This window comes from Colletes gigas, unplaced genomic scaffold, assembly GCF_013123115.1.
Source record: "Colletes gigas isolate AHSC1104 unplaced genomic scaffold, ASM1312311v1 Colletes_gigas_Sc00033, whole genome shotgun sequence".
NCBI lineage: Eukaryota > Metazoa > Arthropoda > Insecta > Hymenoptera > Colletidae > Colletes > Colletes gigas.
Window position 1 is genome coordinate 236,513 of NW_025106662.1, and position 25,670 is coordinate 262,182.

General features: G+C 37.4%; 1 protein-coding gene across 2 annotated transcripts; it reads right to left on the minus strand.

The window, feature by feature from the left end:
• Positions 1-744: 744 nt before the first annotated feature.
• LOC122402137 (zinc finger protein Gfi-1b-like) lies at positions 745-25,670 on the minus strand. Of its 2 annotated transcripts, none has more exons than XM_043404704.1 (6): positions 25,215-25,670; positions 21,086-21,403; positions 20,286-20,507; positions 19,249-19,460; positions 14,950-15,100; positions 745-3,068 (listed from the first exon to the last, which is right to left on the minus strand). In XM_043404704.1, exons 1-6 carry the CDS (start codon positions 25,219-25,221, stop codon positions 2,776-2,778), a joined length of 1,203 nt encoding a protein of 400 aa, XP_043260639.1. In that variant the 5' UTR covers positions 25,222-25,670; the 3' UTR covers positions 745-2,775. The 2 variants fall into 2 exon arrangements, with proteins under 2 accessions (XP_043260639.1, XP_043260637.1); XM_043404702.1 differs by having other exon boundaries at positions 19,249-19,463.

The window sequence follows — 25,670 nt, forward strand, 5'->3', positions numbered from 1 at the left end:
TAGAATTCTCGTGTCTCGTGAAAATATAACTAAACGTATGTATAAACTTAAAATTATTCGATAGTTTTTTCTCTAAAATTAAACGACTCCTTTGAACAGAATTTAACACTAAACCTACTACGATCAGTCATCTGATCGGTTGAACGGTTTATATTTTTTTGTAAAAACCGGACAATTTGGTATCAAATTTTGGTCAGCTGCCGATGTAAATAAGAAATATATAGCAAAGATGAAAAGAGAGAATCTTCAATAGCCACTGTCTTAGAATAGTCTAACAACACGTATTAAAAATACTAAAAGTTTAGACGCGTGCAGTTCCGAAACTATTAGTGTTTTATTAATTATTGAGGGATTGTTAGAAGCGGCAAAGTCTCCCCTTTAAAATGGTTTTTGGCTTTTGTCGATACGAGTTTTCGTTTTCAAGATATCGTAATTTATGTAAAAGGGTATTTTTCTTAATTTGACTATCTCTGCCTCCGTCTGACGCGTTACGTCGTACCTCTTTGTCGCGTGTGAGTCGAGACAGTCAGGTGATCAGGAAGTCGTAGTATTTCCAAGAATTTACTACGCACTGTTTACTATTTTCACGCGCGTGAGTTCATTCGCCTCAATGAAACGTAAACAAACGCTTCGGACCCTTATATCTCCGGAACTAGCCACCGCATCGGCTTGAAACTAAAATCGCTATATCTCCGGAACTAATAAAGCTATCGGCTTGTTCGAACGCTCGTTTTGAAGGGCGTTTCATTCTCTATCCAATGACTATACCAACTAATTATATTTTATGCTGTCTTCTATGTTTATTTTGACATTTACTTTGACTCTATATACTTAAAGAAGTTTCAGCAATTCCTCTTGGTAGGAATGGGTAAACATGAAGTGTCGGTAGATTTAGTGTTAGCTTCTGTTGGGTGTAAATATATAATCAGTGTTGCAAACCACCGAATTATTTTAAACGTTTTAATTGTGTGATGGACCGATTATTCTATCTCCTCGTAGTTACATTCACGCGTGTATTTGCACACTACACGCACTATCACACACACACACACACACACACACATCTTTGCCTCTACATTAACGCGTATATATATATACATATATTTTTTTTTAAATGTATCTACATATAAGTGTGTATACTGAACGTAGCGTTTAAACGGAAACACCTAACTTTGTTATTTAAAATTGCTTAAGATAAAATTATGCTATTTTGAGGGGCTCGTGTAACTATACACATTTTGCACTCTAAATTCAATTTTTCTAAATTTAAATTCATACTTCTGCACAATCAGACTTTTAGCTGTTTCCAAACTTAAACGAGCTATTGAAAAATAAACATTTCCCATAAACCCAAATGTTTCTTCATGGATATTTGGAAAAATGTGTTGCACTAAATAGTGATTACATAGAAAAATAAATATGTACGTTTCAAGTAGAGTAAATTTATTTTATGATTGGTTTCATTAATCCTTGTCCCAAACATATTTTATAGGACCGGAGTTCTTAATGAATTTTAGTTATCAACCAACACCCCATATTTAGGTGTTCCCGTTTAGCTACTTTACTCTGTATACAAGTTGCGGCTGAATAACAAGTACAAGCGATTGAAAAGTCGTACCTTATGAGAAAAATGAGAAAAAAGAGGAGAATCAAATTTATAATAAAAATAATTTTCTTTTTTTCTTTTTTCTTATTTTTGTCATAAAGAATCATCCTCTTCCATTCATTTGTACGTGTTATTCAACCGTATCCTGTATACAGTACACATGTATGTACAATACTGAAAGTACAGTAATAATGGACGGTTGAAGATTCTCTATCTAAAACGCCTAATCTTGTTCCCTCGTCAATGACCATAAATAAACCGATTGAAAACCGAAATGTTATTTATTTGTTGCAACGTGGAAAGAAGTTCTGAAAACATGTTCACACGGCTGTATGCCAAATTGAAGTATTTAATATATAATACAAGATCCTAAGACTACACAAGAGAAATTAGAAAATACTGTAAACACGTAGCAGAAGTTAAAAAGAGATATTAATGAAACATGGTAATCGATAGATGTAAATGTTACTTCCAAGTTATTCCACTTGATGGGAAAATAAAAGCTGTCATAGAAGCAAACAGTGGGCTCACTACTTCCTATTAAACACAATTATTTAATTTAAATACTATTAAATATTTATTGAATTATTTTCTGATTTTACTTACGCGGTTTTAAGATCCATAGTTGTACGTGTCGTTCTAATCAAATGCTTCAGTTTACCACACACAGACACACGCATGTATTTAATTAGTTGAAAGTTATAAACGTGAGCGGTCGAATATCTTCGTATATGAGTGTACACGTCCGTGTTTTCCCGCGATTCTCGGAAACATCCACTATTTGCTTTCACACATAAGATCTAATTCATTTGAACGGATAAAAAAAAGGGGGAGAGGAATCAAAGTGCCTTGCAACCACTCGACTCGATAAATGTCGTGTTTTAAAACACCGATGAAAAATGAATTATAAATATTTAAAAACTTCTTGAGTTTCCGCCCTCGTGACGCTGCGTCTTCGTAAACAGGAAGATCGAATCTAGCCGCCAGCGTGTCTTATTAAAATCGCATTCGATACTTACACCCACGTATGGATTTTGGAAACCCTCGACTCGTCGCGACTCCGTTTCTTCTCGATTGTCTTGCGTTCCGTTTTTAACGACGATCGAATAGCACGCAATCGGCTGCTGAAAGACGAAGAGATATGGACGGACGGTGACCGTGAAAGAGTCTCAACTATTTCCGGGTATGGGTATCATGTGATAAGCGGAGGGTGATTGGAGAGTGGGCGAGTGTGGGACGTTTGTGGATTGGGAGGGTAGCTGAAGGGAGCGATAGTCGAGCGCCGGCGCCGCTGGATGCTGCCCTTCGCGATGTCTTCTTAGGTCCACCTTCCTCTGGAACGCCTTGTCGCACAGCCCACACTGGAACGGCTTGTAACCAGTGTGCTTCCTCATATGGGTGATCAGATTGCTGCTCTGAGAGAACGCCTTGCCACACACCACGCACTTGTGCGGCTTCTCGCCTGGAAACAAAAATTCAAACCATTCGGTGTCAAACTTACCCGGTACTTGTCCAACGAGATGAAACAACTATAATTTTCAACACTATTCGATACAGTGTTTTAATCCATACAAAATAGTAGTAAACTACTTGTGCCATAAATCTGATACTATAAGAGTTATAACAATTTAAAGTGAAATAATTTAGTAGACTTTAAATTGCTATAACTCTTGAACTATTAGGTTTATGGCATAAGTACCATAATACTATTTTGTAGAGCTTAAAAAACTAGATTGAATAATGCTATCGCAGTCATAGAGTTTTATTTAAAAAAAAGATGCTGTTGCATCGGTGCATCTAAAAAATGCAATTGCAGTTTAAAAAAAAATTGAATTTTATAATTTTGATTACGCTACTCGCTACAGTTTTTTTAAGCACTACCAAAGAGTATCTAGACTCTCATGCCCTATACCTAACAGTTTATGAGTTATAAGCACTTTAAAGTATACTAAATTATTTCACTTTAAATTTCCATAATTCTTGAACTATTAGTTTTATGGCATAAGTACCGTAATACTATTTTGTAGAGCTAAAAAAACTAGATCGAAGAGTGCTATCGCAGTCACAGAGTTTTACTTTAAAAAGAAATCCAGTTGCATCGGTGCATCTAAAAACCGCAATTGCAGTGTTTAAAAAAGTAGAATTTTATAATTGCAAAGACAGGGTACTTTACCCGTTATTACTGTTAATTTTCATCACTATAATTAGAAAGTATAAGCGGAAATGTAACGCGTATGGACCAGTTGGAACAAAATAAAGGGTTAATTGTTCGAATCAATTACGATTGGCTCGGTCGAGCTGCCTCGAATAGAGGATACCACCGGGTAAGATGCAAATTCGATTAACGAGCGTGGAAAGCGTCGGAACGCGGCTTATAATAATGAGTCAAGGTGAATAAAACACACCTGAATCAACCGATAAATCGTGACGATTGTTTTATCACCGTCATTCCGGACAATCCGTTTACGTCACCGACGAGCCGAGTCCCTTTTCGATACAATGGGTCTCTCTACGCTTTTCTTCTTTCAATTGCAAACGATTCCTGGTGTGCAAGATATGTCAAAAGACCGACTAGCGGCAAACAAAGAAGCGGAAATCGATAATTTAGCGTTTCGCTATCACGAGGATCGAATTAATGTCACTCGATGGTATGTTGTTGCACCGTTCAACGAGACAGAGCTTTTTCGTATAGATAATTAATCGATCTTCGATTTTGTTGTATTTAATAAAATATCTGCAAGTTGGAATTCCCCACCGAAGTAATGTTCCAAAAAGCTTTTACAGTATGTTGTACCTACGAGTGTCACGATATTATTAGGTGTCAATGTCCTATTTATAGGACACCACGTAACGTAAAAGAAAAGGATATTTTTTCATGACAGAATTATTTTCCCTGCTTTGAACGCTACATAAAAAAAGAAAAACAATGGGTTAAGGTTCGAGATAATAAGCTTTCCTTGTGCATATTTTGTCTTTTTGCAATAAATGTACTAAAAGCATATTCTTTCGAGTTTGCACGAGTTCTCGTTAAGTTCGAAGCTTCTTCGTTCGTCGCTGCAAAAGGGATTCGTCGAAGCTTAAATATTTTGCAGGGTACTGTTATCGCGTGGTTGAAGAACGATCTTTCGTACGGATCGGGTTACCGATAAGAGGAAAAGCTCGTTCGAAAAGTCCTCGGTTAGGTACTTGTCTGACTGGATGATCGTTCGATAATTCGTGCAAACAGCTGTTCTCCCGACGAAATTCCAAACAAACGGTTTAACGATTGTAAAACGTTGATAAAAGTGTTGCGCGCAAACCGTACGACGGTACCTGTTGTCGTTAAGATTCTATCGAGAAGAAATTAATTTTGCTCGAGGGAGGGAGGAGGACTTTATCTAAGTGCACAAACTCTGGCGAGAAAAAAAAAACTGTCCACGGAGTTGGTTATCTGCCTCGACGACCTTTTAATTTTTCTCCTAGGTAATCATTAATTGACACAACACTTTCCACGTTAACGAACCAACGTCCTTCCGATGCCGTCCATCGATTGCCAAGCAGAATTTCTTTACGGTTTAACGCAGGTTTGCTTAATAAATTTCATTTTTATTCCATTATCTTTATTCTAATTTCTTAATTTTATAAGTCGTTGCACTTCTTTGGCACCTTTACATTTGGAAATAATTGTTAATGCGAATATTGTTATATTTAATATAACATTATCGAGGAAAAATGATCAAAGTTGGAAGATAATCTCGAGAAAATAATTAACATTTAAATGTTATTTATCTCATTCTCCCTGAGAATTATACGATATTAAAAAAATATATTCACGCTACAAATAAGTAATTAGATTAGCTTACGAGCAAAGTGATGTGTTAGAAAGGCTGGTTGGTAATGAAAGAGAAAGAGAGAGAGAGAGAGAGAGAGAAAGAGGGGGGGGGGCAGAAAAGCTTTTTCTAATGAAAATGTCACCGTACTCGTCTTCAAGCTTTTCTCATTTTAACGTGTCATCGATTCGCATCAGAATTACTGCCTTTGCTATAAATACGAACAATGCTTGCAACATGGCGACGATGACACCTTGTTACAACAAGCACCGGTTGATTTGTGTCACCACTTAGACCGACGCAAGGAAAAATACCATTATCGTAATTGTTCGGTCAGCTTTCGATCCGCAACCCTTTTACAACTAATGAAAGATGGTTGCCTCATAACCTTTCTCGAATCGAGTCTCATCTTATTATGGAAATGATTTTCGTGCAAATTAAAAAATGGCTGCGACGCGATGTAGCATGACATTAATAGATGAGAAAGGTAATATAGAAAACCGAATCATAATCAAGTAAAAGAAATTGTTTAGTAATAGCAAACAGCACAAAATCGCGTGATTATACATTGGTCAATATGTACTCTTCGTCCAAGCGATCAATTTTAGCCTCCGTTACGACATGAATTACGAAAATTAAAGTTAAAATATTGGCCCCAATTTTTCTAATACACGAATTAAAGTGGAAAAACACTTTTTAAACACTTTTTATAAAATAATAAGAGAGGCAATAAAAGAAAAAGAAACTTGGGAATGGTAAATAATTCGGTAAAAAATATTTTTTTTTTATATAATTTTCCACTTTAACCATAGTATTTTCAACTTTCCATTAAGTAGGATTGTTCGTAAGAGAAACTTGCGAAGCGGATGGAACACAACGGCGCTGAATCGGTTGCGTCTTTCTATTCCGATCACAGAATTCCATTTTGCATATTAGAGGAATAGAGCGTATTGGAACGGAAGTATAATATCTTGTGAAAACCTTTTCAACTATCCACAATGAGAGTACAGTCTCCATTTTCCACTCGAAACGAGAAAACGTTGCGTTATCGTGCGATAAATTCTGTCATTTCTTCGCGAATAAAATGTTCAACGTTCTCAATAAAGATTGCTTCATTGATAGGATTAATTCCTGGAATAAATTCAATTATAATTCTGCACAACTCTGGCTCCACCGTATTAAAATATTCTTGAACTTGAACGAACTTCTACGTTACCCATGACTGTACTTTTGCCCGCATTGCGCTGCGATTTTTTTTTTTGCACCGTTTCGGCAAGTAATTAGCGCCAAGTTTACATTAACAGGAGATAAGGCCACAAACCGACGCGTATATACGGGTGACAGCATGATAAACGTGATGTTGCAACGCCAATCAGAATTGAAAAGGCACTGACGAAAATCGTAATGTCTGCGTTTAACTAAATGATTTCGATTTCCTTTTGGAATTCAAACAGAGCTTGTAAAAGTTTCGAAAACAATTAGTTTTATTAAAACGATAAAATTCTATTTTTGTTAAAAGTGCAACTGCAATTTTTGGATGCACCGATGCAACTGCATCCTTTTTTGAAATAGAACTCCACGACTGCAATAGCACTATTCGATCCAGTTTTCTAAGCTCTACAAAATAGTATTAAAGTACTTGTGTCATAAATCTAATAGTTCAAGAGTTATAGCAATTTAAAGTATACTAAATTATTTCACTTTAAATCGGTATAACACTTGAACTATTAGATTTATGGCATAAATGGTTTAGTATTATTTTGTATGGATTAAAACACTGTATCGAATAGTGCTTTTAATTTAGCCCTACGATATTTTTCTAGTGCTTCGTAAATATTTTAACGATTAATTTAGACAGGATTCTATTCAATAATGTCCAAAAGGCTGAGTTTCGATTGGACGGAGCGAGGTATTTGCAAAGAATTAGTCGCGATTTCAATTGCATAAAGAAGGGTGAAAATGGGAAAGCAATTTCAGCCGATGGGCAATATTTATCGGGAGTGTCGGCGACCGACGGACGTACACACACGTTGTCGTTTTATACACGGTGGTATCGATCCATCTCGACTCTCATTACCGAACCCTTACCGGCCGGCTTAAATATTTACCAACTGTAACGTTTACTTCGTGGCCGATTTTAATGATAGCACTGGATACGTTGTTACGCGTGTGGGTACGCGTACGTGTGTTTTGGTAGCAGCTAGCCCGTTTAATTATGCAGCGATCGCTTAATGAACTTCATGTAATGGCGTTGCATGGATTACGAAGAGTCCCAACACTGGAAAGATCGATTTCATGCCGCGACTGAGATATTTGTCAAGAGATACCGAAATGCCCGATGGTTCCGTTCTTCTCGACGACCAAACGTTTATTTGATATTCTGACTAAATAATAATAACAAGGATGTTCGTAAATTCGAATAATGCGAACGGAAGAAATTATTGTGCAGAGACAAGAAGTCGACTGTCGGGTCTGATCGCTAATGGCGTAATCTACTTTCCATCGATTCGCCGTTCTGGACTCACACGGGAAGTAGATTATACCGTTTCCGATCAGACGCGTTAGCCAAAAGGCACCTTTCTTTTAATTAGTTTTTAAGTTCAATAATTTTCATTCCTTCTACAATGATCGTTATGTTAGTTTTTCCTCCAGCAAACATTCTTTTCAACAATTATTTCAATTTAATTTAACTTACTTTTTTACGCAGTTTTGTATTTTATAGAAGTATTAGATAGTGCAACCTAACACGTGTAAAATTCATTAGTTTATTACGTAGCTTGGTATTTTCAATTATTGTTTTTCAATTTTTTTATTTCAGAAACTAAATATAATGCGGGTTAAGGTGGGGGTAATCTAAGCAACGTTCAGACAAAATTCCTCGATAGGCTATATCGTTTCGAGGAGAGTAAGGGAATTTCCTCGGTCGTTGTTACCCGAGAGAATAATTTCCCTGAATGCGGACGTAAGAGTCTACAATTTTCTACAATATGCGTACATCGTCGATGAAACATAGTAAGCGAAACATTACGAATACCCTTTTCTGACTGCCTGCTTCCTGTTCTATGTCTTTCCTTCAATTGTACCTTGCCACGGTGTGTAGAAAACTTGACTGTCACGTGTCCACCTTGGCCGTTCCTAAGAAACTTATTTTCTCAAAGCGATCATACCTGTCTCCCACGATATATTTTTCTTTTTCGAAGCGGAACAATGATCAGCAAATATAATAATGCCTGTCGTACTTGCATCTTCAACGTACTTTTACGTCGATCGATATAATAAATCGTAGAGGAAACGCGGCATATTTCGAACACTTGGTATACCAGAGTATCGAAAAATATGTAACTGTAAAAATTATTATCATTTTCTCTAAAGATGGTGTTTATTCTATCTGTGCTAAAAAGAAAAGTAAGATGTTCAAATTTCCCATCACCGATGAAATTATTTGAACGATGCATCGCAAAACGAAGAATTAAAAAAATTACAGGAACGATTAGAAACGTATTGCTTATACGATAACTGAAAATTAAATCTCAAGTCGGATTCCAAGTATCCGGATGTCGAGCTAAGAAAAGGGTGGATACTTTGCATGTTAGTGACGATAAGGTGTGTTCCGTCTCCCACGGGAATTATTTATGTGGCGAGGTTTCACCACAGAAAACTCCGGCAAAAAATTTACAAGCTGCGTGTAACCACTGTTTAGACTCGATTCGTACTTGCTATTCCAAACAACGGTTATTATAGTGTTGCTGTGTTTCATGGAATACGGTGACAAACAACCGACTGCTTTTCAGCCGAATTGTCCCGTCTGTCGATTTCAATCGTATTATTGAACTCTATTTCTATGAAAGGTGTCGAAAGACCTTTTTTCAACAATATTTGCGAATATATTATATTATATTTGGGAATATAACAATATTTAACTTTAATATAACAATATTTTAATTATAACAATGTTAAATTTAATTAATTAAATCCTTGTTTTTTGTTGTAACAGGAGTAAATGAATCATCAGTAAAATGCGTTCCAAAGCTTTCCAAAAATACGCACGAATTTATTAAATATCGCGAAGAAAGAACAGATTCGTTTTACGGACATAAAACGTGAAAGTGTGTGGATTTTAATGTCATATGTTTTAATAGAGCATAAAGAAGAACGCAGTATTACGTCAAAGACGGCCAGCATCGGCTTACGAAAAGGCACGACGGTACGTCATCGGTCGCCAAGTTTTATGCACACCTTGCTTATCGTTCTGCGTCATAGCATCGAAACAATTTTTACCGTCGTTTAATTGGTTCGAGTAGAAGCAGAGCTAATTAATACGACGGACGGTTTAATAATGGCGCAACACCGAGACGCGACCAGCGAATTAACAAAGTGGTAGAATAATCAACGGGATTCCGGGATCCATTCCGATCTCTGCGATCTATTTTTTTCAGAGTCGTCGGGTTTTGGTTCTCGAAATCGATAAATACAGAATCTACGAAATATAGTAAGGTAAAAATTACATTAGAAACCTTTTACTGGAACACGGGACGGTAAGTAAATTCCCATTATTATGTTTACGTAGAACTTTAGATAGAAAAAAAAGATGGAGAAAAATTACTAATAAAGTGCACAGCAAGGCTTGCTTCGATTATTAATCGATACGATAAAGAGCGACAGTGAATCGGTTGAAAAGATATTTTCCGAACGGCCATTATCGAAATTAACCGCAGCCTTTATCGGCCATTTTATCTCGAGCTTGCTTCGTTAAACTTTCCGACGACCTATTAAAATTCGATACCAGTCGTCGGTGTGTATGCGTGTGCGTGCCTGCGTGTGTGTTTTTTTTTAATAATTCCATAGCAATTAAGCGCAATTATCTGCCAAGGTTGCTTTTATCAAAACACGACGAAAAGCAGAGGTATGTTGAAAAGGCTGACACTTGTATGCGTTTAACTAGCGATTCGCGGTACACTTGGAAACACTGCAAGTGTGTACATCACACTCCAGGGTTACGTTACGTAATACTTACGGAGTATTTTATCTATCCGATAATTATGCGATGTCTAGTTTTTAAACCGTCGCGAACCAGTTTCGTTTCTAGACAAGAAGAATGCACCGTGAATTATTCGAGCCACGAATACACAGGGTTCGAAAAACAATAAAACCGTGGTTCTTCGTGCAAAAATAAGCTCGCGAACTATACCGTATTCTTTTATCGTTCGAAGAACGCGTTCAACATTCTACGTGTAAAATGTCAATCTTTGTGACATTCGGTATATTATCTTAAACAAATGTATGTTTGTTAGAATCATCGATGCAAAACTGCAAGAATGCGGTCAGATAGGTTGAACAAAGCAACGACGTTCTTGCAATAATAATGCAAAGCAACGATTGCGAACGTGGCAAAACTTGATTGTAAAATGAATTTTGAAAGCTCCAACGTTTCACATATTCGGAATGTACAATTTATATTTATGTTGGCTATTTACATCGTATCTATTAAAACAACATTTCATGTATCATTTACGTTAAAAATTATTTTAAGAACGTTCCCATTCCTGTTCATTTTCTACTTAATCTATCTCAATAAAAAAAAAAAACAAGGTAAAAACTGATTAGTATATCGTAATATTAACCAAAAAATTATGTGCACTATCTTTCGAAATTGTTAGTTTATTCTAATTTGTCTATTATGCGTATATAGCAAGTGGAAAATGAGTAATTTTTGCATGAAATTCCAGATTTCATTTGGAAAATATAATTTGACGAAAATATTTGAGCGAGACAACGATATAATTTTTATTTTGATAATAGAGAAACGACATTTTTCGTGAAAAAATAATAGTCGTTGAAGAGTCGTTAATTCGATTAAAATTTGTCACAGTTTTCTCTCGTGACTTCAGAAGGAGGAATCGATAGGAAGAAATCGCGACGAAGAGCGATTAAATTTGCGTTAGGTGGTTTGTGGAACAGGGGGCCAGAAACGTTTACACGGCTGGATAAAAGAGGGATTAAGCATGATTTCAGCCCTCGTGATGCCCCGGTGCTAATTAGAGAAGGACGCCAGCCTTATGGCGGGCACGTGTCTAACCGGAAACTCCCTTAGACCATGACAAACAGCGCGTTTCCCATCGTTCGACTACTCCTTCCGGTCGTTTCTGCGGGAGAGCCCGATTAAATCGTCCCTAAAACGACACTGTCGCGATATCAGTATTTCTTTTTACCGACACTATTCGAACCTGCCATCGACACGTTTCACAATCGCAATAAACTAACGAACAAAAATTGTAAACAACGACCAATTATTTCCAACGCTCTATTATTTATATTTTAGGGAAGGGGTTTCGTCGAGACTCGACCACAATTGATGATTAGATTCAGTATTAATAGTTTTCGATTTTTAGAATTTTGTTGAGCAATTAGAATGTAGGAAAAATTATTAGAGGCATTTGCACAGTATTCTCTTAATATTATAATATTGTTAATCCTCGAACAAATTTAGCAAACAAATGCAATGTGTTTCTTTACAAATTACTGCAAGGAATGTGCATTTTAAATTTACGATAATTTGTTATTACTTTTACATTGTTCGTAGATATACTAACATTTTTTGTGGAGAACACCGTTACAATTTATTTTACTTTTTACTTCGATAACGCTTGATATGCAAAAGGCGGGTTAAAGTGACCCGGAATTGATCGGTTGACGACTAATTCCGCACACATTCATCGTTTAAAACTATTTTTGGAACCGACAGCATAAATATGTTTCGATTAACAAGAGACTATTCAATTTTTATACGATTACTAATCCCAGTTGTTTATGATTTTAACGATTTCGAAACGATATTGAAAAATATAAATAGAATGTGGTTAATCTTTGGAAGAAAATTTTGTCTGGATAGGAACTTGTTCTGTGTGTAATTAGTCCAGCACAGGGAACAGAGGGAAAAGCAGAGCCGTGCGTGACACGTTGCAATAAATAATACATGTGCGTATATTTCCTGGCTAAAAGTATGACTATGATCCTTCAATACGTTTGTCGTCGTCCGATGGAAGGCACGTGGCTCGAAAGAATCAAATTCCAAGATAATCTGATTTTATTATGCTGATCTTCTTTTCTTCCGGCTTACGAGCCCGACGGAACTAATTAAAATGTCGTTCGATCGCTCCCCGTTTCTAATTTCTTTTTTTTTCAAAATATTTTATAATATTACGTTTGAAAATCAATTTCATTACATTGGTTATAAAACTGTTGAAATTATATTCCTCGTTATTTATACACATAAAATTGTACTCGTCTAATTACGAACTTTAGATTCTCCAAGCAATTTGGTAAAATTGCGCAGTCATTGTTTAAACTAGATTACCTCGAGAACTAAGCCCTGAATGAAAAAAACTTCTATTGTACATATATTGTAAGCAAACAGGAATAATTTGCATAAAAATGAGATATAGTTTTTAAACGAATCCTGAGATTATGGACAAGCATTAATCAATTATATAACTTATTTTCTTCTATTTTTCATGTTTACATGCCTGCGAAATTTGTATGTATCGTACAGGGGCCATGAGTCGTAACTATTTATAGTACGATAAGTTGTATTTGCATCGAATTACAACGATAGTTGTATACAAACGCCGTTGTTTAGCAAATTGTAACCAATCCAATATATTTTACAATTATCGTTTCAGTGGCCGTAACGACGATAATTATGCAAATTATTGTGTGGAATATTGTTACGTTTACGGAGTTACAGGTGTTTTAAAAAAGCTTTCGCGACCGAATGAAAATAAAATTTCTGGATACGAAAGAAATCTACATATTACTCGTTCGGCGAGAAATGTTGCACGATCGTGAAAAATTTCATCGTTTGTTTCGTTAATTAAATTTTCGTTACCCTGGAAAACTATCTTTGAAATGAAATATAATACATTGAGAATTTTGGGGAAGAACTATGTTTTTAAAATGGTTAGAGATACAAAAATTATCATAATCGATGCAATTGTATCTTTTCCCAAATGGAACTCTCCAATTATCATAGCGCTATTCGATACAGTGTTTTAATCCATACAAAATAGTAGTAAAGAACTTGTGCCATAAATCTGATAGTTCAAGAGTCATAACAATTTAAAGTGAAATAATTTATTATACTTTAAATTGCCATAACTCTTGAAATTTAGGTTTATGGCACAAGTACCGTAATACTATTTGGCAGAGCTTAAAAAACTAGATCGAATAGCGTTATCGCAGTCATAGAGTTTCATTTTGAAAAAGAATGAGTTGCATCGGTGCATCTAAAAAATGCAATTGCACTTTTAACAAAAATCGAATTTTATAATTTCGATTACGTTATTCGATACAATTTTTTAATCACTATAAAAGACTATCAAGACTCTTATGCCCCATACCTAATAATTTATGAGTTATAGCACTTTAAAGTTTGTTAAATTATTTCACTGGAAAAATCGATTTCTGAAATCGATCAGCGTGACGGCTCGTCATGATTAAACGAGCGAAACACGTTATCATCGAAAGGAAGGTAGGCTTATCGCGGCATGCACGTTCGCTGGTTGTCACGAGCGATGCCAAAAAGCCTGTGTCGCGGGGTCGTCATACAAACCGCGCCTTTTTGATCCACGCGCCTCGTGCATGTTAACGCGCACTATACAATGCGATAGAACGCATCCTCGGCAGTGTGCATCTATGCTCGTCGCACCTACATCTACCTGTGTCCTATTTACGTGTGTACGTTACGTGAATCACGCGCGGATCGTATACTTTCGTTCCCGCGGCGTATTGCTATTTTTGTTGCCATCGCTACATGTGTTCGACAGGAAACCAGAACAACAGGGATTTCTCAGTGCCGTAGCAAACCTTTCCGTCGTCTTAAACCGATATCGTGGTAAAAGAAAATTTTGAAAAAGCACGATACTAAATTCAACGACTGTGTCGTTTCTTCGTCGAAAGTCGAGAGGAAAGAACTTGAAAAGTTGCAAACTCTAGAGTTGTTTCTCGAATAGCAGAAGGTGGGAAGTTTCGGCGATCGCGCGACGACAATGATACTTTGAATAATACAACGGTTGAAAATGTCGTAAAAGGACGGTACTAAATTCCACGACCGTCGTCGTTTCTTCGTCGAAAGTCGAGGAATCGTTAACGCGTGTCGCGTTTTTTTTCCAAGATTCCCGCGCTCGAGAGGAAAGAACTTGAAAAGTTGCGAACTCGTAGAGTTGTTTCTCAGGTAGCAGAAGGTAGGAGGTTTCGACGATCGCGCGACAACAATGATACCTTGAATAATACAGCGGCCGAACGAGCATATTAGAAACGAGACGGTTCGCGTGAATAATTCAACAACGACCGGCAAGTTTCTTCGATTTGAAAGTTAGCCGCGCTTTTAGACGCGCACGATCCGAACAAAGTTTCAGCCATCGTCAACTCGATAATTCTCCATTCGCGATACTTTTCTCAAAACCGTCCCGCGATCAGTCGCGATAAACACGATTTTGCAAACGAGTCGTTCTATTTTAATGGCAGCGTCAAACTCACCGGTATGAATGTACGTGTGCTTCTTCATGTCCGACTTCTGATGAAACCTCTTGCCGCAATATTGACAAGGATACGGTCTGGTGTCGGAATGGATCAGAAGATGGGTGCTGAGCGTGCTCGATCGCTTGAAAGCCTTCCCACACTGTTTGCACTGCGACAGAAAGAAAAACTTGGTCGAAACGGAGTCCTCGATTTTCAAATACTAGGGTAAACGTACACCCTATTAATTTATTTCCTATTAAACGCGAAGAAATAAATTGTTTACAGTCTCTTCTGACTATCAAAGTTCTTGAAATAATTACATCTTCGTCAGCATGTCTATTATTTTTCATATTTGAAACACTGAACTAATTATTGGGGAAAAACCGTTTTATTTTCGATGATTCACGGTTGTTTTTAATTTTAATTAGCTGAAACTTGTCAGGCCACCAGCTAGAAACACCTTGCAAAATACACGTTTCTGTTAATATTTCTATTTAACGCTAAAACTACACCAGTCATAATGACTGGTTTCACAATTTTATTTAAAAATTCCTACTTCGTGTTAGATTTGTTTTCTGCAATTTTATTTTTGTATCATACTTATACTAACACCAGTCAAAACGGCTGGTACATAAATGGTTGTTTAAATTGATAATTTAAGAGGGGGGTGGGAGGGAATCTCGACAATGTTTAGCGATGTTTCCTTTTAATTGTTGATTTTTCGGTTCGTTCGTTGGGTGTTTTAAGAGGACGACTGGTCGTGGACGAAGGGTTGGTTGGAGTATCGAAATCGGTGCGGAGGATGTTGCAAAAGGAAGACGATCGGATCGGCAAGACGGTCGCGCCAGGCGCACCTGTGTTCACAGAGCCGCGGTTTTTCTCCTCGACTAATTGTCGCATGGGCGCCAGTCCTGACAATGCTGCCGACTTAGGCGTGTCTCTTTTCACGATACACGCATAGGTACATGCGTGGAATCGCGTACGAACGCGCCACCGCGGAATATTATTACTTACGAGTGTGCACCGGTACCGGTAGACGCGACCCGCCAGTACGCATGATTCACGACCCTCGACGATCAATAATAAGAAACGATATTACAACGATATTAATTCTGCACGGTGTTTGACCCTCGATAATCTTTCTAATGGGTTTCCACTCTTATCGCAATTAGCGGAGAACCGCGTCGTTTCCCGGACTCGACGTTTTACCCAAACCGCCATTAGAAAACCTTTTCCCGTCGATAAACGTAATGCCTATTGGGGAAACATACTTTCAGAGGGAACGTCACTGTCACAGTTCCGATAATTCCATTTCTTTAACAATACTTTCTATTCCAAGAATACCATCGTCAAATATTCAGACAAAACTGATATTATCGTGCAATTTACCTCGCGATAAATGCACGAAATATTTCGTTCGTGAACAAAGGGGAACCCCGACAGTAAGAACCCCAACGATTTCGTTTAGAATCGTGAAATATTAAAATGAAATTATTATTTTCGTATGTGGCCCCTGTACGAGCGTTCAGGTCTTGCGTTTAGAAATGTCAAGAGGAAACTCTGACAGTTCGAGTCTGCTTCTTTGATTCTGTTCAAAGAATTTTATAAATTTCAGGAATTCTCGTGTCGGTTAAGCTCAAGATTGTTTCGTTCGAGCATCAAATGCACCGACAGAAAATTAAACTCGACGAGACTTGCGACGTTCGTCTTTTTTCAGACTTTTTTCCAAAGAGCGACGCTTCTACGAAGAAACCTCGGTACTTCGGTACCGACGATTTATCAGCTCTTTAGGAACCATTACACGTTCTGCGGTCTCCCGAAGGGACACGCGAACGAGTTTCGGTGAACTTCTTCGATGTCGTCCAAATGCAGTAAGCAACCGCGTCGCAAGACGAATTCGAAATTACGGTCTCCTCGACCGAACGCCATTCGAGATGCTCGAGAATCGTTGCACTTTCCCAGAAATTCTGGGATATCAGAGTCGGACGAATCTTATTCGTTCGTAAATTTACGTACCGTTTGTACCTCCTCCGACAAACTCTTTTAGCGTGTATATCGATTTGTCGTTTGTGAATTAGAAAAGGTGTTGAAAAGGCTGTAACTTTTTTAAATTGAAGTTTCGAGTCTCTACATTGCGATATCATATTTTAATTGTCACTTTACGTTATTTACTAAATTAGCGAAGAAACTAGGACTTGGTATGGAAAAGGAATTAACGATTCAGCGATTACTGAATACGGAACCTGAGATTACGGGGACGTCGCTGAGCGTAACGGTACAACGTATCGGTGTCTCGAATCGAAATATCGCGAAACATCTGCAAATGGGATACTTAATTTAGGTCGAAACGCAATGTCGGTATTGTGGAGGAAGAAAAAAATATTTCTGCGAAATCCCACTGAATTTGAAACACGAAGGGTGCGTATTTTCATAAAATTGTGCAACTTTTGACAGAGATGCAAAACGAGGAAAAATTAAATCTAGAAAATAAGCCTGACATCTTTGGTAGAAACGGCGTTGATCGTAAACGTTTAGACGATCGTGGGTCTCTAATTGGGTGCATCGGGGCTGCGGTTTCCGTGCCGGAAGATTCGAAGAACGCTTACTTCCTGGATCGAGGAGGGTCAGGTAAGGAGAGACGCTCTGTTCGCGAGAATTGTTTGGGGGGCGATCGGAAAGAGACTCGGGTCCGGTTTCGGGGACAGGAGAGCTTTTGTCGGTCGGAATCAGGATCGTGTGACGCGCGTGTGCCCCAGATATCCTAATATGTCCACTGGCTGTTACGTGTCGCGCGTAAAACTGTAGCCAAGCGAGTTTCTACTTCCATTCAATCAGCCGTAATTGCGCCGCTGCCTTTTGTCGAGTTCCGACATTCGTCAAACGCTTGACCCTCTTCTTCGTCGATCCACGGTGCACTTTAGGGCACTTGCGCCACCGCGAATACTCCCATCGCGTGACTTCCACGGATTTCTCCTCCGTATGCAAATATCCCATTTTACGGAACTCCGAATCTCGATCCCACGGATTCGGATACCTCTCTAAATCGAACCGGCTTATTAACCCATTTGCATCGTTAAACGGAACGATACGCGCACAATAACTGTTGCTTATCACTAAAATCACCGACTTTTCTAAACCCTTTCGATCGTACTAATCTTTCGATCTTAATTTCCAAATTAAAGGCGTCAGAAATAAATGGCTACACGCTCGTTTGGCTATCTAGTTTCCTATCGGATAGAGTTCAAATAATAATAATTACACGAGAGAAATAAATGCTATATTTTAAAGATTATCATATTGTTCCAAAAATTTTAGTATCTACTTTAAGTTTAGTTACCGTACAGTTATGAAAAAGAATAAATATTTACGTTCTAACATCATATAAAATGATTCTATTTTGAAATATGTATTTTTATGCTTAGAGTGAAGATGCAGATGGATTAACAAAACACAATAATTGGTTTCAGGATAAATATATATAGATTTTTAAGTTAGACTAAACGAGTATTCTTAGATCTACAAGTTTAAACAAGAATTATTTTCTTAAAATTCGTAAAATTTACGACGTTAGAGCTGTTTAAAGAGCACCGAACAACTGTGTTTTTCTCCACATCTTTCGATAAAAGAATTGTCGCGGATAAATTACTGCTAGTTGATTTCGTTCGTTATCTATTATTCGAATAAAACTTTGCCTATCTCCGGTCCCGAGTAATCGTTGTTGCGTTGTTCTCCCCTACGCGCTTGCAAGGAAACGTTTTCTCTGTTCGAGACGCACCGAGAAGTATGAATCGTCAGAGTTCCACAACTCTGCACTTCCATAAGTGCGACTCTAGTTGACCGCGGTACGGTTTACGAGCTCGAGGGTGTCGAACCTGTAAAAGTCCGAAACGAGTGTTTACGAAACTCGTAAAGCTGGCTTTCGCGCACTGACGGAAAGGAATGCTCGACGTTTGTTCACGGCGAGTAATTTGTCGTTGGAGATTTTGCTACACCGATATCGATAGCGTTCGAATCGACTTTGTTACTTTCTTTCCCCAAATTATTCCCTTTTTTCGAAATGAAAAAATTACAAACTAAACTTACAAACTGAAAGAATTTCATCTTTCCGCTAATATCGCTAGTTCATGCATCACTTTCTGACAAATTAATTTACACTCGGTGTGATTCTTTAGATAAAATTAAAAACGTATTGAGTGGCTTAAATACGGCACCTGGCCTTTATTAAAATTGAGGTAGTGATCGTTGGTAGGAGTAGTAGAAGCGAATTTAAATATAAAATTGGAAACACGTTACAGTTGTTTTAATTTAAAGACTTACCTGGAAAGTCCTTTCCGACGAGGAGGGTGGTGTCAAGGGTGAATGGTGAATCTGTCGAGTGACAACAGGTGTTAAAGATGGACTCGAAGATGGGACTCTGATCTCTTTTGCTTCCCTCTCGCAAACTGTCCCCGGTGACCAAATTTTACTTTTTCGCTCGACACTGGACAAAACGTCGCCGGGTTTGGTGCTCAAATTCAGCGGCGCCTCTTCTTCTGAAATTCATATTTAAATACTTCGCTTTCAATAATTCATACACATTTAATCCACATTAATCGTGTTCCACGAGTCGCGTGTTAATAAATTATTACTACTATGCGTGAATAAAATATGCTTTGCCTTTGTAATTTCACTTTTCGTTTTAAATATTTCGAGTTAGCAAAGGAAACAATTTCTAAAGAGTCACAATTATGAGAAATCTAATTCGTTTCCAATAATTTATACACTTTTAAGTCCGCACAAAGCTTTTCCAGTGAAAAGTTGGTTTTGAAATACCGTAGCTAAAATGATAAACGCGTAACGATATTACAATGACAGGAACCTAATTTGTTAGCGTTCTATAGACTGCGCAAAAAGGGACACGTCAGGTAATCGTCGGTAATTTTCGAAATCGAGACGTTATACGAGACTGAGAAGGATTCGTAATTGGTTTAGTTGCCAGGTTTTCCTTCTCTTGTTGATAACAACACGCGTGGACACTAATGACAGTAATTAAGTGCTTGCAAACTGCTAGCAGAATGGAATCGTTATTATTTGCTTGCGAGTAGAAATAATCGGCGAGAGGGTTTCTTTTTCAAACTTGTTTTAGATGCTTTAAACGATTCGGGTGAAAATTACGAATAAAATTTACCCAGACTTTTTTGTTGAAATCAAGTAAACAGATTATTTTGTTACATAAGGTTAGGAAAACAATTTTTTTTAAATCCCCACTTGTAAAACGATGAATTTAATTTTCGCAGAAGGTTGAATCGGGGATGAACAATCAGTATAATTTAAAGAAGGAACGTGATTTGAAAGGGTGAACCATAAATGCTCACCGAATTTAGTCTTTTCGGGGGTGCATCTTCTTGGCGAGCCAGATCTGGATGGGCTGAGAGGTTCTAGATGAATAGGCGAACAATTGGCGACAGGCGTGGTTTGTTGAGTAGGTATTCTCGCGGATGGTAGCAAGGAATGGGGTAGTAAGAGGCTCACGTGTCGAGCCCACCAGGTAGCTCCCGCCGACCCATAACCACCGTACATTAGACCACACCGTAGTTCTGAAACCCACCAAATTTCATTTCCTAGGCGTAAGTGTCTTGATACTCTTTTGTAGAGATTAAAAAGTTGCACCGAATAGCGTAATCAAAATTATAAAATTCTATTTTTTTTAAAGTGCAATTGCACCTTTTAGATGCACCGATGTAACTGCACCCTTTTTTAAAATGTAACTCTATGACTGCGATAGCACTATTCGATCTAGTTTTTTAAGCATTACAAAATAGTATTACAGTAGTTGTGCCATAAACCTAATATTTCACTTTAAATTGTTACAAGTTATAACTCTTAAACTATCAGATTTACTACTATTTTGTATGGATTAAAACACTATTGAATAGTGCAATAAAAATTGCAGAGTTCCGCTTGGGAATAAGATACAGTTGCATCGTTTTCTATTAAGTTACAAAATTTCAGAATATCGGACGGCACGAAGTTATGGGACGATATAATATATCTACAATTATTTGTATTATAATGTATTCAAGAGTTTTCAGTATCCAGGAAGGCAAATTCATTGCATTGCATAATTACCCTTATCGAGAGCAATTTCTTGCGGGGGTAGAGATGATTGTGTTACCTCGTGTGGCGGCGATGGTCGTCGAGGGCAAAGTTTGAAGTCTCGTGTCAGGATTGTACGCAGAGACGAGAGTGAAAGCGCTGAATCGATCCGAGGATGGTTGATTGAGACTCGAGGAACAAACCAAGGAACGATGGGACGACGTCGCGGTGCTGTTGGTGTTTCCTGTCGCGCCAGGACTCCAAGGCGAAGGCGGCAGAGTCACGCTCGGACTGCTGGGTGGTGAAAGCGTGGCGGGGGGTGACAACGCCCCCGCTGGAACCCCAACGCCGTTGCAGTGAAGTTCTGGTTTCGTGTACCAAGTCCGCGGTACCGCTTCTAATGGACAAATCGTCGCTATATAGTGCATGCAAACGAGCGTCGCGATGCTAACAACGCCGATACTGCTACGATTCGGCACCCTCTTTGCAAATATACGACATCATAAACTTGTAAACGCAATACTTATTCAAGTTGTTAACGTTAAAACTTTTTCATTACGAGGATTGTGTTTACACAACAAACTTTATTTACACAACATTCTGACAAAATATTGCATTACTGTCGTTTATATAAAATTCAAAATCCTTGCATCCTTCAACTCCTACTATTTTTCTCAAATTCGGAGGAAATTTTTTCTATTCGTTTTCTGCTTGCTTTTCATAATTTATATTTTGCAAAATATCAATAGGCTACAAGATTTCCAACGAACGTGGTACAAAGTACAAATAAGAAAAGGAAAAGGAACGAAAGTATAAAAAGGTTTTCTCTGATCTTCGACTGTCCGTCATACATGATGTTATTTATTATAACGCGTGGAATTTGCTTTGCAAGTAACTAAGCTCGCCCTTAGTATTCAGAGATCGTTTCACGACAAACGATTACAGTCGGTCATCGGAGCGAGAGAGTGGAAACGCGTTTTCAGTGTAGTTAAAAGCGAGTATACGTTAATGCAGTATTCCGAGCGAGCCACGGATAGTCACAGTTATCAGATTTATAGTGAAAATCACAAACGTGCTCCTCCCTCGAGCAACGATTATGAATTATATATCATAAAGTATGCGTGCGTGTGGTCGTTCTGGGCACAGAGAACGGAAACTTCATCTGATCATGAGTCGAAACAGGTGTGGCTATTCGACGAACTTCATTAGTAATAAAACGAAGAACAGCGAGCTACCATTTTACTATCGAGATTTTAAGAACCAAGCTTCGAGTAGAAACAAGATCAAGCACGAAATCTTTTAAGACTCTTTCGTCAGATTTTTAATAATAGAACAAAAGATATTTCTCTTTCAACACGATTCTCTAATAATGAGAAAAATAAAATAAATCTTAGTTCTTCCGTGTATTATCGTTCGCATTTTTAAATACCATGGATTAGTTTACAGTTCTAAAGTTTTAGAAAAGTCCACTTCTTGTTCTTTCCCTTCAATGTTCTGCTTTGAATTCGAGTTTGTAAAAGTTTACTTTAGTATCTGATAAAAATTAGGGGTATTCGAGACTGATGTCATCCGCAATTTGCCCCTTAACTCGTGTCCGGAGTCAATCAACCCTAATTTGACAATAACTGGGTCACTGGAAACTCAAAATTCGAATATATTCCTTACAGCAGTAACGCGTTACGCACGAATCTATAGCAAACACATTAGTATTCCGCGACGCTTTGAGCAAGAAAGACGGGTTTGACCAGTAAAAATAGATAAAATTATAGTAAAAGGCAAATGATTCTAGATAATAATAATAAATAACTCGAACGGCTAGTTTTAAATAAGCCGTTATTGCATATTGACATATATGTCTTCCGTATGTATTTGAATCCTCTTCTTCAGGTACATGTTTGGATTCTATCAGGGGTCGAAAACTTACACAATAGGAATTATGAATAATAAAGATGAGAGCATACATGTATATATTAGTTACAAGAAAGAAAAATAGAAAATACCTTAGTAAATGTACAAGTATTATTTTAAAGATGAAATACACTGTACAATTAACTAAGACGATGGCAAAAAGATTGTATTACATTTGTTTTTTCTTGAAAAATTCTGATACCTATTATCTAAAATTCGAAACATCAACAATAAAGTATACTCATTTTTATAAATCTTTTCCTCTATATTTCTGCAATACGTGATATTTTGCTTTCTTTTTCTACCAATTATGTTTTTTTTTTTGTTTTTATTTACTTAGTTATCTTTTATTTCTGTTTTCACGTATCTGACTGCCTACGTTTACTTTTGTTACGCTTGTTACTCCTTCTATCAAAGGGTTCCGGAAATAAATAATCGAATAAAATAATATTCGGCCGGAGAAAAATTTTAAAACACGATCCAAGACAAACGAATCGTAAAATCGTTTTAACGATGAAAATTAACTTCGTTAAGCAAGGAGATTAAAATAAATTTCGAGAATACACGATCAAGTGTATTTTTAGAAAAATCTACAGAAACACGATCGTATTATAGCTCGACCAATAATACAAGAAAATGGTAACCGTTGCCTCGAAGGCTTTCTGCTAACAGATAACGGCCGTGCTCGAGCGTAAATGTACCTAATAATCGTGACTCGATGTTTGAATAAATCTGTAATACAATTTGCAAACACGACCGTGCAAGATACACGCATAAGTCGTTCCTGCTTAGCATAGATATCGAGGTATAATGCGCGAGTTCGATGTCAATCACCGACCGTTATTTATCGTCGAGTTTAACAACGTTTGCATTATTCCGTGGAAAAAGGAGGAAAATATTGCGTCGTACAAACGTACATTATTACTCGAGTTTACAAAAAAAAAGTGTAAATTTACAAGCATCGGAACGAAAAAACTACCAAGCATTAAAGAAATTTACAAAGTAACTTTATTATACATAATGATTTGTATAGAGTAGACAATATAAAGTTACGTGTTACTTATTTTATTTAGAGTTTTCTATTGTTAATTTGCGTTAATAGCGTTCATGTCTCTAGAAGCGACAACACGATTAGAATTGCACTAGTAAACTTGGTTTACTACACGAGAGATTATGTACAACAGTTACCATAGTAAATATGACTACAAAGAATCAATTATTAATGCTTGTAATTGCAAAGAAATAAATTGTGTTCAATACTAAGGGTATCGTAATTTGTACAAGCATGTTAATACAAGTATTAGTCGTGGGTACATAATTACATTATTTTCCTCTCTTCAATTTATTTTTAGAACTCGTCTATCAAATTATTGAAAATTAAAAAAAAGTTGTTGGATTTAAACTTCTCGCTGATATAGCAACTAATAGTTATAAATAGAATGCTTTGTCACTCTACCAGTGTTTGTTATAATCGTGTTCGAACGTATTTACATCCTTGAAACGATAAAGTCTACTATTCATTATCTAAACGTTCCTTATTTCTACTTGCACCTATTTTTTTCGATTTTTCCTTAGATTCGCATAAACAATTTTAGTCGTAACAGAATCGAAATAAATTTCGTACCAAATCCACCAGCGAATCGAATTTCTAAAATAGAACTACTAAAATAAATTAGTAATAGAAAGATGACTTTCTGAAAATCTTGAAAAACAGCTGTGACTCCAAGTCGATTAAAATCGTGTAAACAAGTGTCGATATAAACGACTGTCTCTCTAAAAGATTCGGAATCGGTACCAGGAACAGATGTTCTCTAAAAATCTGGCACTATCTACGATGGAACAGCTTGTATAAACACTTTTTTCTTTTTTAATCAGAGACGAATTTTAAACGTTTGATCGAAACTACGACCGAATTAATTCCTTCTACGTACAAAATTACACTTTTATTACGTTTCCGTTCAAATCGTTTAGCCACGAAACGGACAGTACAAGAAATGAGAAATTTATACTCAAACGTAAACAACAATATTATTCTAGAGTATCGTATAAATAAATAAACTATTTTTTTTTTAAATAAACTGACGACCAACCTTGGGGGGTATTCTAGTCCAACCATAGAAAAGCAAGGATATTTTAGGAACTTTGAAAATATTTCTTATTCCAAATTTTGGTTTAGATAACAATTACGAGATTAGTAAATGCCGGAGCATTTATTCCGGGAGTAAACTTTGTCGCGACAGAAGTTAAGTGCGTCGATTCTAGCTTCGAAAAAGGATGACACAGAGCGGCAATAGACTCACCGCACATCGCGTTTTGCTGGTCGATCGATCGTTGCGTCAAAGCTTCCGACTGCTCATGGAGAGGAACGAGGTAATTCCACCGCGAGTATCTTGCACCAAAGTTTACAGTTCCCCGCGGTTCGCGCACAAACCTTCCACACAAATCCACAGACCGAAAAATGTTTTTCTTCCTTTCGTTATCGGGATCGAGACGCGGAACACTTCCCTTGAGCCGCGGTCGCGCGGCACTCGCCTCCCGCGGACGGTCTCGCGATCGATATCGATCGTTCGCGACGATACCGTGCAACGAATGTTCCGAGGTAACGAAAAAATAGATCGTTAAGACAAGGGTTGTCGATAGACAACGGCTGTCCGGCTGATCCTCTCGAAGATGTTCTCCGGAGTGTCCTGACTAAGAGCAGGACCCTGACTGACCTCGGTCTGGCCGAGAAGGCTACACGCACGGTCTCGCGAGGA

Coding starts and splice junctions, on each gene's coding strand:
- LOC122402137 (XM_043404702.1), bottom strand. Junction 15,101..19,248: donor CGTCGGAAAGGACTTTCCAG/GTAAGTCTTTAA, acceptor TTTCTGTCGCAG/TGCAAACAGTGTGGGAAGGC. Junction 3,069..14,949: donor GCACACGTACATTCATACCG/GTGAGTTTGACG, acceptor TTTTGTTTCCAG/GCGAGAAGCCGCACAAGTGC.